Below are 24,479 nucleotides of genomic sequence, written 5' to 3' on the forward strand. Positions count from 1 at the left end.
GCTGGGCTGCTGACTTGCTGCCGGAGCAAAGTATCCAAACCTGTAGCGAAGCTCTCCCCGCAGAGACGGCTGCAATCACTCCCCACCCCCTCTCCAGTCTGCTCCCGTGCTCTCACTGCTGCTGCCCGCAGCCTGCGCCCGATCTAAAACCGTCCCAGCCCTCCAGTAAAGACAGACCTTTCTTGGCGGATCTCAAGGATGGCTTCTCTTGGTAACCATATGTGGGTTTTTTTCAGTCAAGCATTGATTCAGAGGCTTGTAATGAAGTGGATAGTGAGAGAAAGCGTGGAGCTTATGCAGCTGTGAGCCTCCTCTCCGCCATCTTAACCGGAAGTTCCTCAATAAGATTTTAAAAATATTAAACTACAAGTAACTTATTTTTCCTTAAACTTATCCTTTTTCATTATTTCCAATATCTCACTCCATCTCTCCAGGTTTCAAAGGTAATTCTTGGTGTCATGGGTTATTCAGCTTTTTAAAAAATGTGCCTACTATGTATAAGACCTTGTGTTGTATACTAGAGGGACAATGAAATGAAGAAGATATGTTCTCTACCTCAAAAATAGGCTTTTTTTAATATTAGTAGTTTCTTAATTCAATAGAATTGGGAACAACTGTGATATACTGGAATATTTTGGAGTTAAAGGTCTAGAGGTCAAATCCTTACACAATCACTTATTAGATTTGTCTTCTTCAATTAGTCACAGTCTCAGTTGTTTCATCTGTAAAATGGATAACATTTTACTTACTTTACCTAATCTATTGGATGTTATAAAAATTAAACTAGACAATTTTTGTAAAATTGATTCATAAAAAGGAATCTTTCACTATTAGTTTGCATGTATACATTGCTCTTTATTCATAGGAAGCTGCACAATGATCCACCCTCACCCTCCCTTGCTGCCTTCTCCCCCAGGAGGTACATGTGGATAGGTGGCTGCCCTTATATTCTAGAGGAAAGGCTTAAGATAGAGTGGAAGCAGATAGTCCTTCTGCTTCCCTGGGGTTCACCACTTTGCCAAGCAAAAGGATGCTCTGGTTAGGTTGAGTAAGGATCATAATCAGAAAAGGTCTGTTGAATTCCATCATGTGGTGTCGAGCAGTTGACAACCTGACTTTGATGTGGCTCTTGGTATTAATAGCAACTTGTGGACCTGACTCATCCATTTCAAATCCAGTCTCATGGACAATCTGCAAGGAGAAACACACATATAATGGCACTTTGAAAAAGGAAACAACAGAATCTGTAAAGGAAGTCATGAATATCCTAAGAAGGGAAAATATCAATCAGGAGATGGCAGCACTTTCATCAAAAGATAGTTAGGATCAAGAATAGAATTTTCTTTTTTTAAATAAATAAGTCAAAAGGAAAGATAGCATGATATAGGGGATTTAATTAGACATGAAGAAGTCAAGGAACCTAACTCTGAAATCCAGGTGTGTCTTACCAGCTACATAACTTCAGACAAGCTTCACTTTCCATATAAGTAAAACAGAGGGAATAGTAGTTACCTTGTCTCATTCAGATGGAGACAATAAATCATAATGAAAACGTGAGTTCTTATTAGTTGTTTTGAAAAGAAAGAAGAACTCTACTGTTTTGTTCTTATTATACTGCATTTCAGCCCAATTTTGCTAGTTTTCACTTGTGCATAGAACTAATGATTATGTAACCTATGCATTTTAATCCTCTCATTCCTCTCTCAATCTTGCAGCCTAGTGTTCAATGTCATCATTCAATGTCACTAATTTCTCCAGGTTCAGTGATCTTTTAATTGTAATTAATTACAATTGCAATTAATCCCATTACTTCCCATTAAATATAATTGTAATTAATCCCATGAAGTCTTCTCAGTTTTCATCTTTGTCCTCCCTTCAGCATTTGACAATTGATTCCCCTTTCACAAATTTTCTGTTCTTTGAGCTTTCATGACACTTCTTTCCTTTCTTTCTTTCTTATATATCTTGCTGGTTCCAACTCTCCTTTCTAGGATCATCATCCATGTTCTGCCCTCTAATTGTAGATTTACTTTAGGGATATCTTGGTCTTCTCTATTCTTTCTACCTCTTGATAACATCAAGATCCATAAGTTTAACTATCTTCTCTTTGTAAATGATTCCTATATCTGTTGTTCAATCATTTTTCAATTCTCTTTCAGTTCAGTACAGATACTCTTTGTGGTCCTATTTTGGATTTTCTTGACAAAGATATTGAAGTGATTTGTCACTTTCTTCTCTAGCTCCTTTTATGATAAGTAAAGGAAGGCAAACAAAATCACATAGCTAATAAGTGTCTAAGGCCAGATTTGAACTCAGGAAAGTGAGTCTTCGTGACTCCAGGCCAATAGTCTAGCTGTCTTTTCCATATCTATATATCTATATTCATTATATCTCCTAAATTTCAGCTCTATATTATTGACTACCTATTGGATTTTTCCAAATGGAAGTCCTATCAGTAGGGCAGAAGAGTGAAGAAAAGCACTGGTAGAACTAGAAGACCTGAGTTCAAATCTCACTCCTGACATACTATCTGTGTGATTTGGGGCAAGTTCTCTGGATTAAGGTTCTCTCTGAAAAATAAAGAGGAATGACCTCTTCTACCTCTTAATCTCATCACATCTAAAGCAGAGTCCATCTTTCTCTTATGTCACTCTCTCTTTTGAACTGTTATAATATCATTCTATAGATGATGAGATGAAATAAGAAGAGCCATCAATCTATAGTCACCAAAATTCGCAATCATAGACTAATCCTTCTTTCTCCTCTATAACTACTTTCACAATATTGACCCCCTTTTCTCCACTCACATGATCACCACTCTAGTTCAGGCCCTCATCACTTCTCACAGGGTCTAATGTAATTCTCCTAATTTATCTCTCTGACTCTATTCTCTTCCCTTTCAGATGCATTCTCTCCACAACTGCCAAATCAAAAGTTCTAAAATACAAAGGAAGCCATGATATGATGGGTACAATTCAGGTTTTGAAGTTAAAGTTAAACTCTAGTTTGAATAATACATCAGATATTTGTTGTCTCTGTGATTCTGTGCAAGTTTTTAACTTCTCTAGGGGCTCAGTTTCCTCATCTGCAAAGGTGAGTACATTGGAACTTAATAATTCAGATCTTATACCATTCCCTTGCTCAAAAATTTCCAGTGGTTCTAGAACAAAATAAAGTCTTTAGTTTGGCATGTAAGTCTTTACATCTGACTATAGCCAGAAAGTTTTGCAAGCTTGTTCAGTAATGTTCTCCTTCATTTACTTAAAGTCTGGGTCCAATTGTCCCACTTGCTATCCCATCCTCACCTCTACATAACATTTCATCTCTTACCACTGTGCTTTATCACTGTTCCTGATGGCTGGAATTCACTCCTTATTTTTACCTCTTAGATTTCTTAATTTCCTTAAAGTCTTATTTCAGTTTTTACTTCTTACATAAGGCCTCTCCTGATCCTTCCTGTTGTTAATGTCCTATTCTTGTCCCAGGAAATTATATGATCTTATATTTACATTTATGTTTACTCTTTTTCTCTAATCCCAATAGACAGTCTAGATAGAGAACATGGCTTCATTGTTTGTCTTTGGCCCCAGAGCTTAGCATAATACATGTTTAATTAATACTGAATAAAATACATGAGTGAAAATTTCTACCTACCTTAATAGATGGCTTCATGAATTTCTGGGAATGAAAAAAAGTCTCACCTGGTGGCTGATGTTCTGGAGATCACTCTTTCCATGTTTAACCAGATTGGTTAAACCCAGACCCAATATTTGCTGAGTTTATATTATGGAAAGCCAGACAAAGCTTATGCTCTGGTGGCATAATCTTTTGTGAAAACTAAGGCTTATCTTCATAGCCTTATTTTAATAAAAGTCTTGGTTGAATTAGATAGTTTCCGAGGTCCTTTTCAACTCTGAGATTCTCTGATTCTTTATACAAAATAATGGGAATTAAACCAAGGTCTTTCAGTATGGGGATCAAGAAAGAAATTAAGTCTTTCTAGTGTATTGTAGTAGAAAAACAAATTAAAACTAAGGGGATCTGGATCCTAGTTCCAGTTTTGCCATATTCAATGTGTGATACTGTGAATTGTGGCATATGAATGTACTATTCATATAATGTATAGCAAATAAGACAAAGATTTCAAAGAGACATGGAAAGATTTATGTAAACTAATTAAAAAGTAAAGTGAGAAAAAAAGAAGAAATATGTGAGGACATCAATATTATAAAAATGAAGAGTTTTTAAGAATTGCATAAACTGATAGAGAATAAAATGAAATGAACTAGAAGATTTCTATAACAACTTAAATGTAAAAACAAACAACTCTGAAAGTTGTAAGAATGACTATCCATAATTCCAGAAGACCAATGATGAAACATCCTTCTCCTGTCAGAGAATCAATGGACTCAGAGTGCAGAAATATATGTTTGTATGTATGTATCTATATATGTTTATATATAACTAATGTGTTTATACATGCATACATTACATATACATGTGTGCATATATACATATGTGCGTGTGAATCATTGAATGAATGCCTACTTTATTTTTCCCCTCAAGTCCCTTCTTTCTAACTGTCCTATATCTATTGAAAAATACATTTTGATAGCCACTGAGATTTACTATATATAATTTATACAAACATAAATACATATATATATATACACATTCACATATACATATATGAGGGAATTTGTTTTGCTTGACTTTGCATATTTGTTATAAGGAATTTGTTTTTCTTTTTCCATGAGATAAGAAGTAGGAGGGATAGAAAATGGATTTTTGTTCATTAAAAAGTAGAAATCATTTTCTTTTCTTTGAGACTTTGTTTCATCTAATCTAATTAATCATTTTATAGTACAGAAAACTGTACCCAGAAAGGGAAATTTTTTTGCTTGAGGTCACAAAATAAGAGACAAAACCAGAATTTAAAACTAAGCCTTTTGACTTGGGATTTCATGCTCTTTTGACTACAACATGTTGCCTTATTTAAGGATCTAGAGGATGAGCTGGCATAATTATCAATACTTACAGATTGAGAAGTAGTTATTTCATCTTCAAAGAAGATGTAGGTGGCCATAATTTTTACTGTGACATTTGTCTGCATGTGCCTTTGCAACAAAATAAAAGTGACCACCTGACTCTTGAAATGACAGAATCAAAATATAGGAAATGGCTCATGTCATTAAGGAGTGATCTAAGCAAAAGTGAAACTGGCTAATGTTTTAAAATTGCATCCTTGTATATTACTGTTCACCAGAAGTTTTGAGTCTTCACTGAAATAGAAGCAACTTGACATAATAAAAGAAACATGTAATAGAAAGTAGTATTTTCATGGAATGCTTCTCATCAATACATGCATTCCATACAAATTCAGACTACACTATGTCTGAAAAATCTTCAAAAGTCAATTAATTCAACACTTACCTAGATACCAATGCCCTTTTCAAAATAACAAACAGCTATCCACTGTTCAAAGACTTCTAGTGATGGGGCATTTAATATTTATTAAGCTTTTGAATAGCTCTCATTTCTATCTAAATAGTGCTTGTCAAAATGTTGAACTTAGTGTCACAGAGACTTGAATTCAAATGTGGTCCAGGATACATACTGTGTGACTCTGGGCAAGTCATTGAACCTCTATCAGTCTCAATTTTCTCATGTGTAAAAAAAGCTTTTACCTCATAAAGTTGTTATTAGGATCCAATAAGATGATATAAGTAAGATGCTGTGCAAACTTTAAAGCACTATATAAATGTTATTTATTTATCGTTACAAATACCTGCTTGTAACTTCCATGTATTGTTTCCAATTCTTCCCTTCAGGACCAAGTAGATTAGTTTGATATTTATTCTACTTGGTAGCCCTTCAAATATTTGAGTACAATTTTGATATCTCATTATGTCTTCTCTTTTTCAGACTAGATATTTTTTTCTTCAACTAACATGATAATGGTCTTTAATCCTCTCACCACTTTGATTATTATCTCCTGGGATTTTTCCAGTTTCTCATTGTTCAGTGGCTAAAATATGTCATCCAAATATGAACTAAATACTTCAGATATGGTCTGCAAGAGATAGGATACAACAGGATGATCACATCTCATTTTCTATATGCTACATATGTATTGTAACCTTATTTCAATTTGGGGTTTTTTGGCTGTCATGTTGCATTATTGATTCATATTAAAGAACAAATTCCACTAAAATTCCTAATTCTTTTCCACATCCACCATACTTCTACCACATTTAACTTTATATTTATTCCTATTAAATGTTATTGTGCTATATAGGTCCATTAGTTTTCTAAGAATATTTTTTATGTTATGACTATAATCTACTGTTAGTTATCCCTCCCAGCTTTATGGAATAATATTTAAAATCTTTCTTCAATCCAAGGCCTTAAGCTTCCCTTTGATCATATCAACCTATTATCATCCAAAATGGTTTGCTATTATTTTTATAGATCACAATTTTTTCTTCATTACAACCTTCTGGACATCATACCTAAAGTATTTGCTTAACCTACCCCTAGTCATAAGTGTCAAAAAAACCAAAAACAAAAACATTTATGTCACAATTATAGAAATCCTAACATTTACAAACATACTTGAGAAATTAGAGGGGTCAGATGGCTAGGTTTGTTGTTCAAGTCGATGATGCCAGAGAAATCAGCCTCTTTAGAGAAGATATTCGTAATCTTCAGGGCTGGAAGTATCTTCTGCAGCTCATACTTGCCATAAAGGGATAACTTTGGAATGCGTAATTCCATAGCTCTGGAAAGAGAAAATTTAAAACCAAAAGAGCTTAAGAGGTCTTCTCAGTCAACCCATCATTTCACAGATGCAAACATCAAGGCCCAGAGGAATTGATAATTTGTTCAATGTTGGTGCCACCAGTTAGTGCTACTTCAAAGACTAGAACCTATGTTTTTAAACTTCTAGCCCAGTGTTCTTGGCATAAAATAATCATTTGTTTGTGAAGGGGCTATGGCATTGTCTTCCCTTATTCTCCTCCAAAAACCTTTATAAATCCCTCTACACAAGGTATTGATTATTACAACTATCTTCTCACAAAACTTCACTCCAGAAATTTTGTTTCCCAAAACTCAAGATGACTCAGTCAACTCTTCCTCTAAATTCTACTTCTCATTGCCTCACAACTGTATGTTTTATTTCTCTTATTATTCTATTATTTCTCTTAAGAGGACAGCCCATTCTAAATGTTTTATTCATGGTCTTGACTTCAAGACTCACAGAATAGAAAACCAGAAGAATCATCTGGACATAAAATGTTAGAGCTGGAAGTCAAGTAAAGAAGCATTTATTAAGTGCTTATTATGTGACAGGCATTGTGTTAAATGCTGGAAATACAAAAGAAAGATAAAAGATAGTCCCTGATCTTAAAGAACTCATAGTCTAAGGAAAGAGATAAATCCAAATAATTATGTAAAAATGTTATAGACATAGATTCTCTAATGTGATAATATAGTAACATTAATATATTTGGCATTAACTTAATTATAATAGATATTTATGAAATAATACTTACATGTGTATATATGTAGTAAACTGTAGATCCTTTCAGAGGGAAGACACTGACTGGAAAAACTTTCTTTTCCCAGTGGAACTTTTTATTTTCATCTTTTTGTTTTGTTGTTTGCTTGCTTGTTTTTTTCCCTTCCTCATGTTTTTTTTTTTCCCCTTTTGACCTGACTTCTTTTTTACTCAGAATGATGGATATGGAAATATGTTTAGAAGAATTGCACACATTTAACCTATATCAAATTACGTGCTGTCTTGGGGAGCAGGGAGGGAGAAAAATTTGAAACACAAGGATTTCTGAAGTTAAATGTTGAAAACTATCTTTGCATGCATTTGGAAAAATAAAATACCATTAAAAAAAAAAAAAAGGAAGTGGGACTTTAGCTAGACTTGAAGGAAACCAAGGAAGCCATGAGGTTATGATGAGGACAGAGATATCAGCCAGTGAAAACGATCAGAGTTGGGATTTCTTATGCAAAGAACAATGAGAATGTCAGTGTCACTGGAGTATGGGAATGTGGTGTAAGAAGATTATGGTGTAAGCCTGGTTATGAAAAACTTCAAGAACCAAAGCAAAGATTTTGTGTTTGATCCTGGAAGCAGTAGGGAGCTACTGAAGTTGATTGAATGGGGAAGGGAGTGGAAACATTGTCAGACATACTTAGGAAGATTAATTTGATAGATGAGTAGAAGATGTGCTCAAGTGGGGAGAGATTTGAGGGAAAGAAACCAGCCATCATCCTGTTTGGAGAAAAGTGAGGAGCTAAGAAAGACACCTAAATTGAAAACTTGTGTGACATGGAGGATGGTGGTGCCTTCCAAATAATAAGAAAGTTAAGGAAGAAGTAAGAGTTTGGGAGAAAGATAGTGAGTTCAATTTATAATTAGAAATAGTAATTTCCCAAATTCAGTGGGAAAATTGATGCTCAGAAAAATGAAGATGATGAGACAGAAGAGGACATGACAGCAGTTGAATGTATTTGAAGTGTGATAAGCTGAGATGACAAAAGAAGCATCTGGAAACCGATTTCTGCATAAAACCTTACCTTAAGGGAACTTCTGCTTTAATTTCATTTATGCAAGTCTCCTAATTTTAGATTTAGAGTCTCGTGTGTGAAGAGGAGAAAAAGAAAATGGACACAGAGCTCCAGTCTCTTGGACATCTGGGAGGTGTTTTCTACTGCGTAAGTATTAAGCCTCATACAAGAGTCCCCAGTAACTGAGTCCAACTCTAAAGCAACCAAAAAGAATAAAAGAAAAATTGATCTCAGAAAAAGAACATGAGGGGGGGAAAAGAGAGTTAACATTTCTTAGATGGTTTGAGAGTGAAAGTACATAAAGAGAAAGATTAAGAAGGAACACTGAATCTATGGAGCTTTGTAATAATTATAAGAATTTTATAGTGGAGTTGGAGCTGGAATCTCTGAAGAGAAAGACAGTTGTTAGAAAAACTGATGATAAGGATATATAGATGTCATGAAGAAAAAGGCGATTCAGTAAGTAGAAAAAGAAACTCCCTAAATCAGTACAAAAATAGTGATATGTGGACCTGACATGAACAATGGAAAGCAACCCAATTTTCCTATCGTATGACTTAGCCTCTTAGAACTTAGTCAATTCAATTGATTCATTTGTGCTCTGATAATATTGCTAAAAGGAATCTAGAAATTATTGGTAGGGAATGTAATATTCTGGGCAAAAAACTGAAGACTTAGTGAAAACACATAGGGCTCTTAGCCCAGCTTTTTTGAGAAAGAGAATCAGGTATATAAGAAGGTATTTGGGTTTGGGAGCGGTGGCTCAAGATACAGAAATGATAGTCATATCTAATAAGATTTGGCAAATTATATTTACCTTGAAAATTATAAATTATAAACCAGATTTAAAATGAAAACAAAGAGGGAATATAAACCTGCTGGGCAGATACCAAATACCAGGATCTACACAGAAAGAAAATAATCAGTGGAGAATATGAGTAATTCACATGAAACAATATCACGATAGAGTCAACAATAAAGCCCTCACTCCAGATATCTATTTTCTCTTAAATCCCAAAGTATGTGCAAAGCATAAGGAAATGACTAGTCCTAATTTAAAGAGAACAATTCAACCTTACATATATATCTGACACTTGATATCATATGACTCATGATTAGAACATATTCAGGAAAGGGCATATTATTCAAAGAAAGCAAGATTAAATAGATGACTGGAATAGAAATACTGCCCTCTCCTCTCCCACTTCCCCACCAAATTTATTAAAATGGCAGATGTAGCAAAGTATTATGCTGGACTTAGGGTAAAGTTCCTGCCCTCAAAGAATTCATAGTCTTGTAGGGAAATAAAACAACAGTAAAAATAGCAATAATGGTGATAATTCTTAATATGCATATTGAGAAAATATGAATTATTTTGTGATGATAGATCCGGAAGATCAGTGCAAACCAGTGATATCTGAAGAGATTTTTTGTAAAAGATGGGCTTTAAATAATCAGTAAATATTCAATATTTGAATTAGAACTGTGGATATATGGGTATATGGATTAATTGGAGCAAAGCTACAAGGCATGGGTGAATAATGTTTCTTTAGGAGTGGAGAGAGGTAGAGACTTATCTATTTTTGTTGTTATCATCTCCCTACAAAACTATGCACTCCTTGAGGGCAGGGACTCTACCCTAAAGCCCACCATAATACTTTGCTACATCTCCTATTTAATAACTTTTGTGGGAAAGTAGGAGAGAAGAGGTCTATATTTCTATTATATTCACCTATTTATTTTTTATCTTGTTTTATTTGGATGTAATACAGGTGTGTAAAGAGGAGTGATATGAGATAATATTGAGAAAGTAAGAAGACACCATTTTATATGCGGCTAGAAATGTATCTCAAAGAAATTCATTCTACTTTGAAAGTAACAGAGAACCAATGAAGATTTTTTTAAGGATCTGATATGATCAGATCTATACTTGAGAAAAAGATTATTCAGGAAATATAAAGAATACATTAGAATTAAACATCTGGAAAATGACTATTACAACAACAATAGGCAATAATGAGGGCCTATAAGGTATTGAAATAAAAATAGAAAAGAGGAACTGCATATGAGAACTATGGAGGAACTGAATGTAATAGAACTTGATAAGTCATGCCATTGCATTTGAGAAATTAGGAAAAGAGATAAAGTCAAAGAAAATGGTGATTATAAGATTACAAATATAAAGAACTGAGTGTATTGTCAATACAAATGGAAGTAGTGAAAATGAAACCAGGATAGGGGAGAGGAGAAATAATGAATTTAATCTTGTTCATGTTGAGTTGCTAAAGGCAGTTAGTTGAAGCTTGAGGTCTAGAACTCAAAGGAGAGATTATGAATTGATATAAAAATTTTAGTGGTAGTTGGTAGCCATGAGATTGAAAGATGTAACAGGGACTAGAAAATTAACTGGAATACTGGGATTTATGTAGTTCAACATTCACTCTCAACCCTGAAAGCAATGTGAATGAACTATTGAAATCTCTAAAGATGAAGGTGGATTTGGATTGTGCTCAAGAGATTTAAAAGGGATACATAGAGTGGAATAGAATAAGAGGGAGTAAAAGGGACTTCATGACTAAGTAATAGTGTAAGGGAGAAAGGGCTGCCATCCTTATTCAAGATCCCATAAGCTGAACTGAAAAGAATATACCCTAAGGTGTGACAAGTGAAAGAAGAAGCTTCAATTTCTGGTCTAGAGAATTAGGGAGAGGGAAAATTGAGCTTCAATTTAGACAGAAATTATCAAAGGGAGTGAACAGGCTCCCAGTAAGCAGGGATTTTGAGTTCTTTCTTGGAACAGAGAACTTACACTGAAGCTACCAGTTGTATTCACCTTCAAGGATTGAAGGTCCTTGAAAAGACCAAAAGTTCTACATTTCCTCCTCTACATTCCATCCTCTTCTCAAACTTGTCTAATTACAGACACAACAGTATATATTAACTTTTTTTTTACTTAAATAGGAAATCCTTTATTTTTACTTAAGCATATAGAAACCAGAGGTTAGTTGAAAGAACACAAAATTTAAATTAGGATAGAGAGCAACATATCAAAAAGTTAGAGATTCTCCAAAGTAGGGGCTATGAATTATTGTGGTTGCTAGTAACTTGTTGTCTTTTAAAATATATAAAATAGCAAAGAGGACTGAACATATTGATCGAAACTTATTACATTGCTCTTCACCTAGAAACAAGTTAGTTTTCAAAATAGTGTGACTGATTAAATCTTCAGAGATAACAGCAAAACTGAGAACTAAGTCATCTATAACGAACTGAAGGCCTCCTTTGGAAGCAGAATGTAAACTAAATACCTTTTTGCAGACATGTATCAGTATTGGCCAATATTGACTCAAAAGTCTTTTATCTTGCATAAGGATTTCATTTTAGTGTTACTGGGAGCAGTCTTGTAACTGAATGGTAGACACATGAAATTAGTAATATTTTTCAGCAGAGGCCTTAGGGACAGTAAGACAAATAACCCTGTTCACAAACTGGAGGTCCTAGCTTTGAAATGACAGGTCATTGAGAAATCTAGATTATGAGCTTAGAGAAATTTATAATTGTGCAGTAACAGTAGTTCACTGATTTACATTCTTAATCATGCCAAGTTGGATGGTTTTCAAAATATGGGTGGTAGATTTAACACTTCAAATTCAGCTTATATACTTGCTAAAGAAGATGAATATGGATGTAGATACATCATCCAGAAAACCAAATAACATTAAAAATATGGTAGTACTTGAAGGAGTGAAATTTATAAGTTTTTCTATGAAATTATTGAGAAGAAGTAATAACCAAGGAAAAACACTTGGATATAGTGAGAGAGAGAGAGAGAGAGAGAGAGAGAGAGAGAGAGAGAGAAAGAGAGAGAGAGAATGAGAATATGAAGGTTTTATAGAGAAGTGAAAAGAGAAACAGAATGGTGTGATCATTCTGAATCCAAAGGAGGGAAAAAAATATCCAGTAGAAGGGGATGTTAAAAATGTCAAAAACTACAAAGAAATAAAATGACTTGCCTGGCCTTATTGATGCATTATTAATAAAAACTACAATGATGATAATACCAGTGGTACTTTACATATATCATATAACTTTTGGTCTATATTCATCCTGTGCTCTTATTACTATCCCATCTTATCTCTCTAAATTTTAAGATTCTCAAGTCAAAGTTCATCTTGATGAGGCCTAAACATGAAAGCATTTTGGAAATCCTGATTTTTTTTTTGGTTAAAAAATTAACATGAATATTTCATTATAGTCTGGTTCACTGGTAAAAAGCATAAGCTTTAGCAAGTCCTTTTTCTCTTCCTGCAGGGGAAATATCAGATATCCTGCCCACAAAATCAAAATTTCAGACAATATTGTCTCTGATACTTCATTCACCTGTAATAGCCTATGGTTCAGTGTTCTGACAGTCTATGTTCTAATGTCTCCCATATTCCCAAAGTGTCTTTAATATTCTATTATTTGTGGCTTAGAATTTATAGGGTTTTTTTAAATGTAAAATTCTATATTCCAAGATTCCTCCTATCCCTTTATGATTTTATAGCTGACCCTCCACGTGACAGATTTCAGTATAGGAATAAAGACTCAATAAGTGTGAATTGAAGTAAAAGTCATCAATTGCTGATTTGCTAATGATCTGAACAGTACCTCTTTTTGAGTCCCTTGAGCCACCGTTTCATAATTTTTTGATTTAGGGCAGCCTCCACACGTTTCATCTGCCCTTGGTCAGGAAGAACAAACAAGGCTGTCTCATTTGTTGCATAAGCTATTTGCAGTACACTACAGGAGAGACTCCTATCCCGGAAATAATAGTGTATGTCTTCATGGATCATCATGGGGACCTTCACCATTGTTTTTTCTGATACAATGAAATTCTCTTCTTTAGTTCTTTTAGGATCAAAATTTCTTTCCCATGAAGCTAAAGATCAAATAACAACAACAAAAAAAAAAGTAAAAAAGGAGATCTTCAGCCAAAAGTCAAAAAAATTTTCTTCTGTGAAAAAGAAAGTCTGGGTCAGAGCAGAATTTCACATTATCTTTTTTCCCCTTGAACTGCATTTCTCCAAACAGCTTAATATATTAAAGCTATGTCACATAGAGTCTTTCCTAAAATATACTATATAGCACTGAACATTGTACTTCAAATATGACCTGACCAGGGTACAGAATTTTGCAGGTCTGGATGCTAGTTTATCTGGATGTTATCAGTCTCCTAAAGTGGACCAGGATACCATTGACTTTTTCTTGTTGTGATACACTGTTGACTCATATTGAGCTTACCATTCATGTAGTCATTTTTTTTTCCTACCGGAACTCTTATTACCCCTTTTCTGTATTGATAAAAATGGAATTTTAAGTTTATTTTTTATGTGCATTATACTTTTAGTATAGGAGTTTATGTTAATCCTTGTTAAATAGAATTTTATTCAATTCAATCAATTGTTCTATCCTTTCAAGGTCCTTTTTGGATCCAAAGCCTGCCTTTCAATGCACTAATTATGTATCCCCATGCTTTGTGTCACCTGCTACTTTGACATAAATGATAAATAATTACAAAAGGTAGATACAAGGTTGTAGCTATGAGGCATTCCATTAGGAATTTTTTTTCCAGTGTGAGCAATTAATTATACATTTGTTGGGTCTGGTTCCAAATCTATTTAATTGTAATACTATCTACTATATGATCTCTCACTTATCCATAAACATAGCATAAAAGAACTCAAATTTTTTCCTGAGCAAAATTAAATAAAGCACTTTCCCCAGGACAACCCTGTCATTTTTTCTCTTTTAATAGATGAAGAGATTGAGGTTATAGAAATAAAGTAAGTTGCTCATAGTCACATAGCTAAGGAGCTAAAATATGTCAGAACATGGATTCTAACTTTTGTCTTTTGAAATAAACTCCAGTGTCCTTTCTACTATATGATGCTAAAACATATTTTTTTCCACAGTGTTCTAATTCTTTATCATGTGAGTTACTCCTGTTCTATTAATGCAAGTAAGCCTTATAAACATCTGAATCACAAATCACAATGAAACAAGTTCTTCTTTTAGGTACATTGTGGCCCATGTGCATAAACCTTATTATTATTTCTATTATTATTGTGTGATTTCCCTTCCCCGCCTTTAACTTTTCTTTTCTTTTTTTTTTTTAATTTTTATTTAATAATTACTTTATATTGACAGAATCCATGCCAGGGTAATTTTTTTTTACAACATTATCCCTTGCACTCGTTTCTGTTCTGATTTTTCCCCTCCCTCCCTCCACCCCCTCCCCTGATGCTAAAACATATTGATGAATGTTATGTAAAACTGGAAATTTTTCTTTTATGTAGTGTGGTTCTGAAGATATTTAAAACATATCCTTGATCAACGTCTTTGAAATTCTCAGCAATACAATGATCTAAGACTATTCTGAAGTACATATGATGAAAAATGCTATCCATATCCAGAGACAGAACTTATTGTGTATGAATGCAGATTGAAACAAAATTTTTTTAAATTTAATTTTTCTTGAGGGTTGTCTTTTTCTTCTTTTTTTTTTTTTGGCAACATGACTTTTATTGAAATGTTTTGCACATGTGCCTTCTCAAGGAGGCTCAGAATGGGGGTGGGGAGAAAGGGAGAGAATCTGGAACTCAAAATTTTAAAAACAATGTAAAAATTTTGCTTTACATGTAATTAGGAGAAATAAAAATATTAAATAAATATATGTTTCAAAAATGTTTTTTAAAAAAATAAAGTCTGCAAGATATTTTCCCCCAGTAGGAGATGGTAATATTCCCATACATAGGGATTTGAAAGTTAATCCAGATTTCCTTTTCAAATTTCTTTAACAATCTTAATATTATTAATATTTTATCCTTCCTCTGCCAGCTACCCCAACATCCACCCAGACTCAAAGCTCTTACTTACCTTTAAAGAAGATATAATTCACTAGAATCATCATAGTGTTGGCATCAACATTTTTGACCAAACCCCCAATTTTCTTTTGGGTTTGCTCTGATATGTAGTCATTAATGCGTTTCTGAGCCCTGACAGGATACTGGAAGTCAATGGAGAGAGCTTCTGACATGTACATGGTCTTCACATTTTGTGAGAACTCTTCCAGTAGTCGGAACCTTTCCTCAACAAACAGTGCACTCCCCATGCTTAGTTGGAGCTCAGGATTGGGCATGTTGAGATTGAGAATCAAATTCTGAAAGAATTTGTGGATTGCGTCTTCCTGAATTTCCTTGAGATTGAAACCCAGACCCACAAGGATCTGAGTACGGGTAGTAGAGTGTGCTCCAAGAGTCAGCAGAGACAGGATCATGGAGACACTCAATGGGGAAAAGAAAACATTCAAATCAGAGTCTTGAGAGACCAACTGCTTATATAGACTGAATGCAAAGTCAGCATTTTTTTCTGTCATCTTGCAGATGAGTGAGGCATCTTTGGCACTGTGAATACCTCGGAAAGCAAAATCAGAGGCACTTTTTCCTAATCGATGGGAAGAAACATGGCAGCCCCCAGCAGCTTGGAGGCTGGTGAGCAATAGAGAGAGAAATAACTTGAATACCATTGCTTCTTGTTCTTATTCTGTAAAGAAGAAGGACCAGAAGAGTAGAATGACCTGAGAAAGAAAGTAGACGAAAGGTCAAACTTGGAATACCTTTCTGTACCTTTCTCTTTATAGATTAAGCTTTTCCACATTCCTTAAAATTTAGATGACACTTCTTCCAAAAAACCTTCCCTAATCTCACTCCTTAACTAACTTTCTTTCTCAGATTTCACCTAACATTTTATTTTGCAATTCTCCAATGCATTTATTATATGACATTATCCTATTAGACTATGAGTCCTACGGAGGCAGAGACCATGTTCTACTTAAACTTAACATCTAATAAAAGTTTTAAAAATCATATTTTCCTTAACACCTTCTATAATATCCTCTGCAATATAGGTACATCATATGAATGATGAATTGAATATGGATCTGTGTGATATCTTTTAAAAAAACAAGTTCTATAAGAAAAATTAAATGAACCTCAAACTCTGGAAAAGTCAGGATTGGAAAAGGGGATGTGAAAGTCAGTAGTAATAATCAAAGGCAGGAGAAGGAATGAGATGTACAAGAATATCTATAGATAACAATTAACTTCTTGGGGAGGCCCACATTTGGGAGATGGCTTAAGGAAGATTAGACAAAGAAAAAAACAGAATGTCTGGAATATCCTAGAAGCCAAGGAAGAAGACAGCTTCATTGAGGAGGCAGCATGTGTAAAAATATCAACTACCATGGCCTGTTTTTTTTTTCAATGATAAAGATTATTCATGATAATTCAATGATAAAGATTAAAGTTAGGGCAGTGTCTTAGAGCACCATCCAAAATGAACTTCTGCTAGAGATAAAAAGATGATTCTCTAGGCAGAATTGTCTCTTTCTCTTGTGAGGAACTCTTGATTTCTGGATCAAAATCATTGTTCTTCTCTATATCAGGTAAGGAGGGCAGTAAGTTTGATTCCAATGTAGCTTTCATTCTCAGGCTTTCCTTCTCATTTTGCCTTGAGATTCCCATCCCTCAGTGAAAGGATTAAAAGAAAGTGTGACAGGAAAAAAATGGTTCTACCCTAAGCCAAAGGAAGTCTGGGAATGTATGGAAGATGACTTATGCTTTCAGTCTTTCTTTTTTTAAAGATCAAAGTAAGCATTAGACAGAATAATAGCTCTAAGATACCATCAAAACCATTTTATGGACTTTAGAACATTGAATATTAGAATTAAAAGGAAACTATTAACTTGGAATGTTAGAACAGAGAATTTTAGTGTTGGAAAAGATTTTAAAGATTATCTTGTCCAAAACTCTGACTTTATAGATGAGAAATTGAGGTTCAAAAGTTTGAATTGAGTGCCAATAATTACTAGTAAATAAGTAAATGAACATTTAGTAAAGACTTACTATGCTGCAAAGCATAAGGGATACAAAGAAACAGAAAAGACAACAGAGATAAAGAGAAAACAGAAGCAAAATAATTAATTGAAATATCCATCTTTCTAAGGTCAGCTGCAATCATAATCCTATTTATACTGAGCAGAAGTTTTATCCCTTTTATGATTTGCTTGCTTTTCCCAATGTAACAACAAAAATAAGCACCTCTTTTTATTCTCCTTAACATTTATCAACTCAAATTCATTCTGGATTTTAACACTTCTGAGTCTATTTTTATAAAATTTGTATTCATCCTCATTTATTTGCCCTTCCTTCCATTTTCTACACTTACCTTTAAAAAATTCAGCTGCCATCATTTTTAATCTATTATTTTCCTTTCATATTATAGTCACAAATTCCATTTTATCAACTCCAAATGATACATATGACATCAAATTTGCCTCCTTTTATTAGGATTTTATAGGTCATTCTGTTTATTATCTATTTTTTTTGCATCTGTATATAACCACATTTGTATGTAAGTGGTTCTAGTAAGCATGGTATTATGGACTGTCACTTATTCCTTTATTTGACCTTTAAGTATGTCCCAGGAACTTACTCCTCTTTTTTTTTTTTTACATGGGCAGAGCATCTTTAGCAACTCATTACCTTCTAGGGCATGTCTTTTTCCAGCCTAATGAAGATTGTTTCCTAATTGGGAATTAGGAAATTGCTACCTCTCTGCTCCTTGTTTAACCACCAAAGCACATGGCAGAAGATCTGATCCCAAAAATTGCACTCTGTTTCTGTGTCTCTGATTTTCTATTTCTGTATCACTGTCTATCTGTCTTCTTCTCTGACTCTGGCTCTGGTTCTATCTCTCTATATGTTTCTCTGTGTGTCTGTCTCTGAATTTCTCTCTTGTCTCTGTTTCTGTCTCTCTTTATCTCTATCTCTATGTCTTTGTTTCTCTCTGTGTGTATCTCTCTGTCTCTCTCACTCTCTCCATCTCTGTCTCTCATTGTATCTCTATGTGTGTATGTATCTCTCTCTGCCTCTCTGTCGCTGTCTTTGTCTCGCTATCTCTGTCTCTTTGTCTCTCTGTTTTTGTCTCTTTCTGTCTGTCTCTCTGCCTTTCCATCTCTCTCTATCTCTGTCTGGTCAGAAGAATTGTCTTTCTGTCTTTCTCTGTTTCTGTGTGTCTTTCTTTCAGACACAGACACACACACAGACACACACGCACACACACCACTCCCCCTATTAAATATGTGGCTTTCTAACCCTGTCCTCAACTAGGTCTTATGAGCAGCTTCAAGTTGTATATAAAAATCTTCAATAATTTAGATTTCCCATTTAAGTTTTTTCCCTTTCCCCCCAGTCTTGATGCATACATACAAGTAGTTAGCATTGACCTAAATAGATATCTGATTTTAATACTAAGAAAATTTTATACCTATAATAAGAAAACCTAAAAAGACCATTTAAAGAGGCAAGAATTCTAAAGGAGTTCTGATCTTCAGAGCCAGAGAGTGAAGGAAAAGCATTGTGGCTTGCTTCCCTTTTGTTACCCTCTCCATTTGGTGAAGGGTGAAAAAAAACAGGAAATAGATGAAGGTGGATAGATCTTTTCTCTTCTGGGGAAGAAGGCCTATGCTACGCTCCCCTAGCCATTTGTGGCTTACTGTCCAATGTATGTTAGCAGTCTCTAAACTATTCTTTCTCTGTTCACTATAGATCAAAAACTTCTGATATCCTGAGTCCTTTTTATCCTATATTCAACTTCAACTTTTTTTCACAACATCTCTCATATAAACAGACTCTTCTTTCCTCTGATAATGTCACTATCCTCACCTTGCACCTGAACCATAGAAATAACCTTCTAAAATTGGCCTCCTTATCTCATCTTTCCCCATTTCAGTCCTTCCTTAACACAGGTATTAAATTGATATTCCTAAAGTTCCCTACCCCACATCACTACCCAATTCAGTTAACTCTGGTGTCTCCTTATTACCTCCAGGATCAAATATCCTGTTTGACTCTATACAATATGACTTCTTATCTTTCCACTTTCCTTACACTTTACTCCACATACTTTACAAGTGTTAAATGTTACATAAATGCTATTCTTATTCTTATTATAATTAATTTTATTCTACAATGCAATGACACTGTCCTTTCTATTCCTTCTACATAACATCCCATCTGTTGAATTTATATCTTTCACTGGTTATCTCTCATGCCTAGAACCTTTCTCCGCTTCTCCCTGGTTTCCTGATCTCTTTTAAATATCAACCAAAAACCATACTTTTGTAAAAAGCATTTCTCAACTCTTTAATCTCCTTGTGAGCAGGACTTTTTTTTTTGCCTTTCTTTGTCCTTTTAGCACTTAAGACATTGTCTTGTCCAATGCCAATGCTTAACAAATGTTTGTTGACTCCTCTTGAAATAAATCTCTGTCTCTGGAAATATTTTTCCCAAGAGCTTAATAATCCTCAGTCCTTTTAGGCAGCCTCATTTGTTTTTACATGAATTGCTGAAAGTAGATAATTGTTATTAGGTTTGACAATTCAATGGAGATTTCCTGTCATATCTCAGTTCCACACTGCAGATAGACAACAAATTTTTCTATTGTTTATATCAAACTCAAAAAGAGCTACCTCTCTTACATAGTAATGTCAGAACATAGAATATTAGTGACAATATACTTAGTCCTTTCATCTCATAAATCTAATAAACCTCATAAACCTAAAGATCAGAGAGTGACTTGCTTAAGGTTATATAGGTAATTGGTATGATAAATAGGCTTAGAAAGGGAAAACACAGGTACTGGTTTCTATCAGCAATGAGGTTCTCCAGAAATACCAAAGTTAAGACAAAGGGTTAGATTTTTACTGTTCACCCTCAGATCCAGTGTCCTGAAAATATAACTAAACATATAAAATAATCTGACTTTTTGAATTCTCAAGATACAAAGTACTAGTGGCATAGAATTACAAGTTCAATGATCTGTTAGGAATAGTTTTTTAAAATAAAGCTAATAAGTTAATATCTTATAATATAGATGCTGACAGATATCTCCTGATAACACTCTAGTTGGTGTAGAGGTAATATTCCTTGAATATTTTCTTTATTTTACTTTTTTTCCCCTGTATATTTTGTTAGGCATGGGTTTAGGTATTAAGACATGAACAAGACAGAAATTATAGGCGTAGGGAGAATGAACTCACTTCTCACCTATTCAAAGTCAACTCTTAATACATTTTCAGGAAAACCTAAATCTCAGAGCCCTCTTTTTAAACTCTATAAACCTTCTTCAGTTCTCTTACTAAGTAATCACAGTTCATACTTACAGTCTTTGTGGTTGATGGAGATGGATGTTGATTGATAGTGGTGAGGTATTAGGAAGATGCACACTGATTCCAGATATCCCACAATACCAGCTCCCTCTGAGCTCTGGATTAACCAGGATGCCCAGGAGGAGCCTACCTCCACCTCCCAGCAGGGTACTGTTTTTTTTTCTTTGATTGGTGGCCACAGCAAGTATTATTTAAAAATACAAAGCAGACCCAGCCAAAGCAAACTCCACTCACACCCAACCCAGAAGATCTAATTAGTATTTCCTTTATATACTGTAAGAAATGTGTTAGGCATAAAATCTCTGTGGTTACATTTTGACCAAAAGGGAACACATGGTGTATGTGAAGGAGATAAGAATAATTTTAGTCAGCAAAATGTCTAAGACTGGAGAAAGGGAGTTGGTTCCCTAGGCAAAATTCTCACTCTCCCTTTTCTATAGCCCTTTGTTTGAAGTTATTGGGACTGCTATCTACCACATAGGGGGAGAGGAAGGTTGTTTCTAAGTTGGCTTCTAACTTCTATGCCTCCCTTTTAACATTGATTCTAGGTCCCAAAATTCAGATAGATAAAGAGTATACAAACATAAATGTCTAAAGATTCCTAAAGCCAAGGAAAAATTTTATAACCATGTTTCTACAACTTAATCATTGGCCTTACAGATCTACTAAGAAGTATCTGGAAATCATAGATAACGCAATGTCAGAGTTTGAAGGGATCTTTGAAAAGTGAATTGTCTGAGTTCCTTAGGTAAACAAAAGAAAAAAGATAAATAAGAGATCAGCCATAGATTTGTACTGTTTAGCAAATACCCATAATATTCTAAGAAATCAAAGAAACATAAGAGGTAATATGGCAATGAAGATTTATATAAATAATAATGAACACCAAACTACAAATGATATTAGCTTTGTATTATGTTATAAATTATTTGACAGAAAGAGGAATAATAGAATTCAAGAAAAATATCTGAAGTCTGGAAAAGAAATAATATAGCAGTGATAAAGAACTTCAATTATATAGAAAGTTTTTTTTTTTACTGAAAACAAAGCATTTAATAATTTTTCAGTTTGTTTTAATAATAATTTTATCATTCCAGAAATGCAAGAATCAATGACAAGCATTTGTATTTTGATCAATAAGAAAAAAAAATTGGTTGTTGGGTGAAGAGAATTGAAAAATGACTACGCCATTTCAGAAGAAATAAAAGACAAAGCCTTGGGCCACAGTTAGTAGACTTGACATGAATGTCATGAATTAACAAATGAGAATGGGATAGAATGATCAGAGAGGTAAGAGGAGATTCAAGACAAAACAATGTCAGAAAATCCTAGAAAAGAATGTATTCAGGAGCAAACAGTGATCAATAACATCAAAGTATGAAAGGAGATTAAGATGAATGATTTAAAAGAAATAAATGGACCCAGCAATGGGGAGAGCATTGGTAACTTTGCAGAAAATAGTTTCAATTTAAAGATGAGAAAATGAGCTAGACTGCAGAGAATTAAAAGTAAGAGTGAAGTCATCAGAGGTAGATGACTTTTTCAAGAAGTGTGGCTAAAAAAAGGGTTAGAGGAAAAGAATGGTAACAGAGATCTTAGGAACTGGTAACTGTTTTTTTTTTTTTTTTTTTTTTTAAGGATAGTGAAGATTTGGAATATTTGTAGACAGCAAAGAAGAAACCAATAAGATAAGGAAAGACAATATTGAAGATTAGAAGAGGGACAATAGTATTCTGCTAGACAATATAGGAAATGATGAGGTGTTGGTGCGTGTAGAAGAATTGGCCTTAGTAAAGAGAAGGAACAAAGACTGCAATAAAAGAAATAGTGAGAATTCTTCATTTTTGCTTTTCAAGGCATTATTCTCCTCATTAGCTTTTCCTTTTGTGCCATTCTCAATTCTTTTCCTAATTTTTCATTTCTTTCTCTCTCTTACTTGATTTTTAAAATCCCTTTTGAGTTCTTCCATGGCCTGAGTCCAATTCTTACTTTTCTTGGAGGCGCTGGATGTAAGAACTTTTACTTTGTTATCTTCTGAATGTGTGTTTTGATCTTCTTTGTCACCATAATAACTTTTTATGGTCAGAATCTTTTTTGTCATCTACTCATTTTTCTAGCCTATTACTCCACTTTTAACTCTGTTAAAGTAGGGATTTCTTTCCAGAATGGAAGGCACATTTTCCCAGGCTTCACAGATTTGTGCAGCTCTTTTCAGAGATCCTTCTAGGAACCTGAACAAAAACATTCTTTTCTGCCCTAGAACTGTTATAAATATCCCTGTCTCACTGTAATTGTAAGATCTATGGTGCTAACGCAACAGAGTCCTGCTTTGCTAGTGCTGGGATTAGGACTGGGGCTGGGGTTGGGGCCAGAGCTGCACTGGCATGCTTTGAGGAGATAAGAGAAGGTTTAGTACACCTGATATGGTGAGGAAGACAGCAAATAGATTAAAGAGGAGCTAAATGATTGCTTTGCTGCAGAATTCAGATTTTATCTTGATTTACTGTTCTTTTCATATATCTTTTTGTAATCACTTATATTGTTTTTCCTGGTTCTTCTTATTTATTTTATATCAGGTCATATAAGTCTTCCTGTCCTTATTTTCTTCATAATCATCATTTCTGTATTATAGCATAATATTCCATTACATTCATATACCCACAAATGGTTTAATCGTTTCCTAATCAATAGGCATACTTTTAGTTTCTAGGTCTATGAAAAATATTGCTATAAATATTTTGGTATATATGCAGCCTTTCTTTTATCTTTGACTTTTTTTGGTAGGGTATATGTCTAGGTATGGTATTTCTGAGTCAAAAGATAAGGATATTTTAGTCACTTTTAAAAAACATAATTCTGTGCCATTCTCCAATTGATAAATGGTCAAAAGATATGAACAGACAATTTTCAGATGATGAAATTGAAACTATTACCACTCATATGAAAGAATGTTCCAAATCACTATTGATCAGAGAAATGCAAATTAAGACAACTCTGATATACCACTATACACCTGTCAGATTGGCTAAAATGACAGGAAAAAATAATGATGAATGTTGGAGGGAATGCAGGAAAACTGGGACACTGATGCATTGTTGGTGGAGTTGTGAACGAACCCAACAATTCTGGAGAGCAATCTGGAATTATGCCCAAAAAGTTATCAAAATGTGCATACCCTTTGATCCAACAGTGTTTCTATTGGGCTTATACCCCAAAGAGATACTAAAAAAGGGAAAGGGACCTGTATGTGCCAAAATGTTTGTAGCAGCCCTGTTTATAGTGGCTAGAAACTGGAAAATGAATGGATGCCCATCAATTGGAGAATGGCTGGGTAAATTGTGGTATATGAATGTTATGGAATATTATTGCTCTGTAAGGAATGACCAGCAGGATGAATACAGAGAGGCTTGGAGAGACCTACATGAACTGATGCTGAGTGAAATGAGCAGAACCAGGAGATCATTATACACTTCGACAACGATATTGTATGAGGACATATTTTGATGGAAGTGGATTTCTTTGACAAAGAGACCTAACTGAGTTTCAATTGATAAATGATGGACAGAAACAGCTACACCCAAAGAAAGAACACTGGGAAACGAATATGAACTATTTGCATTTT

General features: G+C 34.2%; 1 protein-coding gene across 1 annotated transcript; it reads right to left on the minus strand.

Annotated features, from left to right (window-relative positions):
* Window positions 1-834: 834 nt before the first annotated feature.
* Window positions 835-21,102, minus strand: LOC127549940 (plasma serine protease inhibitor-like). Its single transcript, XM_051978438.1, has 5 exons — window positions 20,852-21,102; window positions 15,505-16,204; window positions 13,237-13,507; window positions 6,616-6,781; window positions 835-1,191 (listed from the first exon to the last, which is right to left on the minus strand). Exons 2-5 carry the CDS (start codon window positions 16,151-16,153, stop codon window positions 964-966), a joined length of 1,314 nt encoding a protein of 437 aa, XP_051834398.1. The 5' UTR covers window positions 16,154-16,204; window positions 20,852-21,102; the 3' UTR covers window positions 835-963.
* Between the last annotated feature and the right edge of the window lie 3,377 nt (window positions 21,103-24,479).

The sequence above is a fragment of the Antechinus flavipes genome, chromosome 2 (assembly GCF_016432865.1).
Source record: "Antechinus flavipes isolate AdamAnt ecotype Samford, QLD, Australia chromosome 2, AdamAnt_v2, whole genome shotgun sequence".
Taxonomy (NCBI): Eukaryota; Metazoa; Chordata; class Mammalia; order Dasyuromorphia; family Dasyuridae; genus Antechinus; species Antechinus flavipes.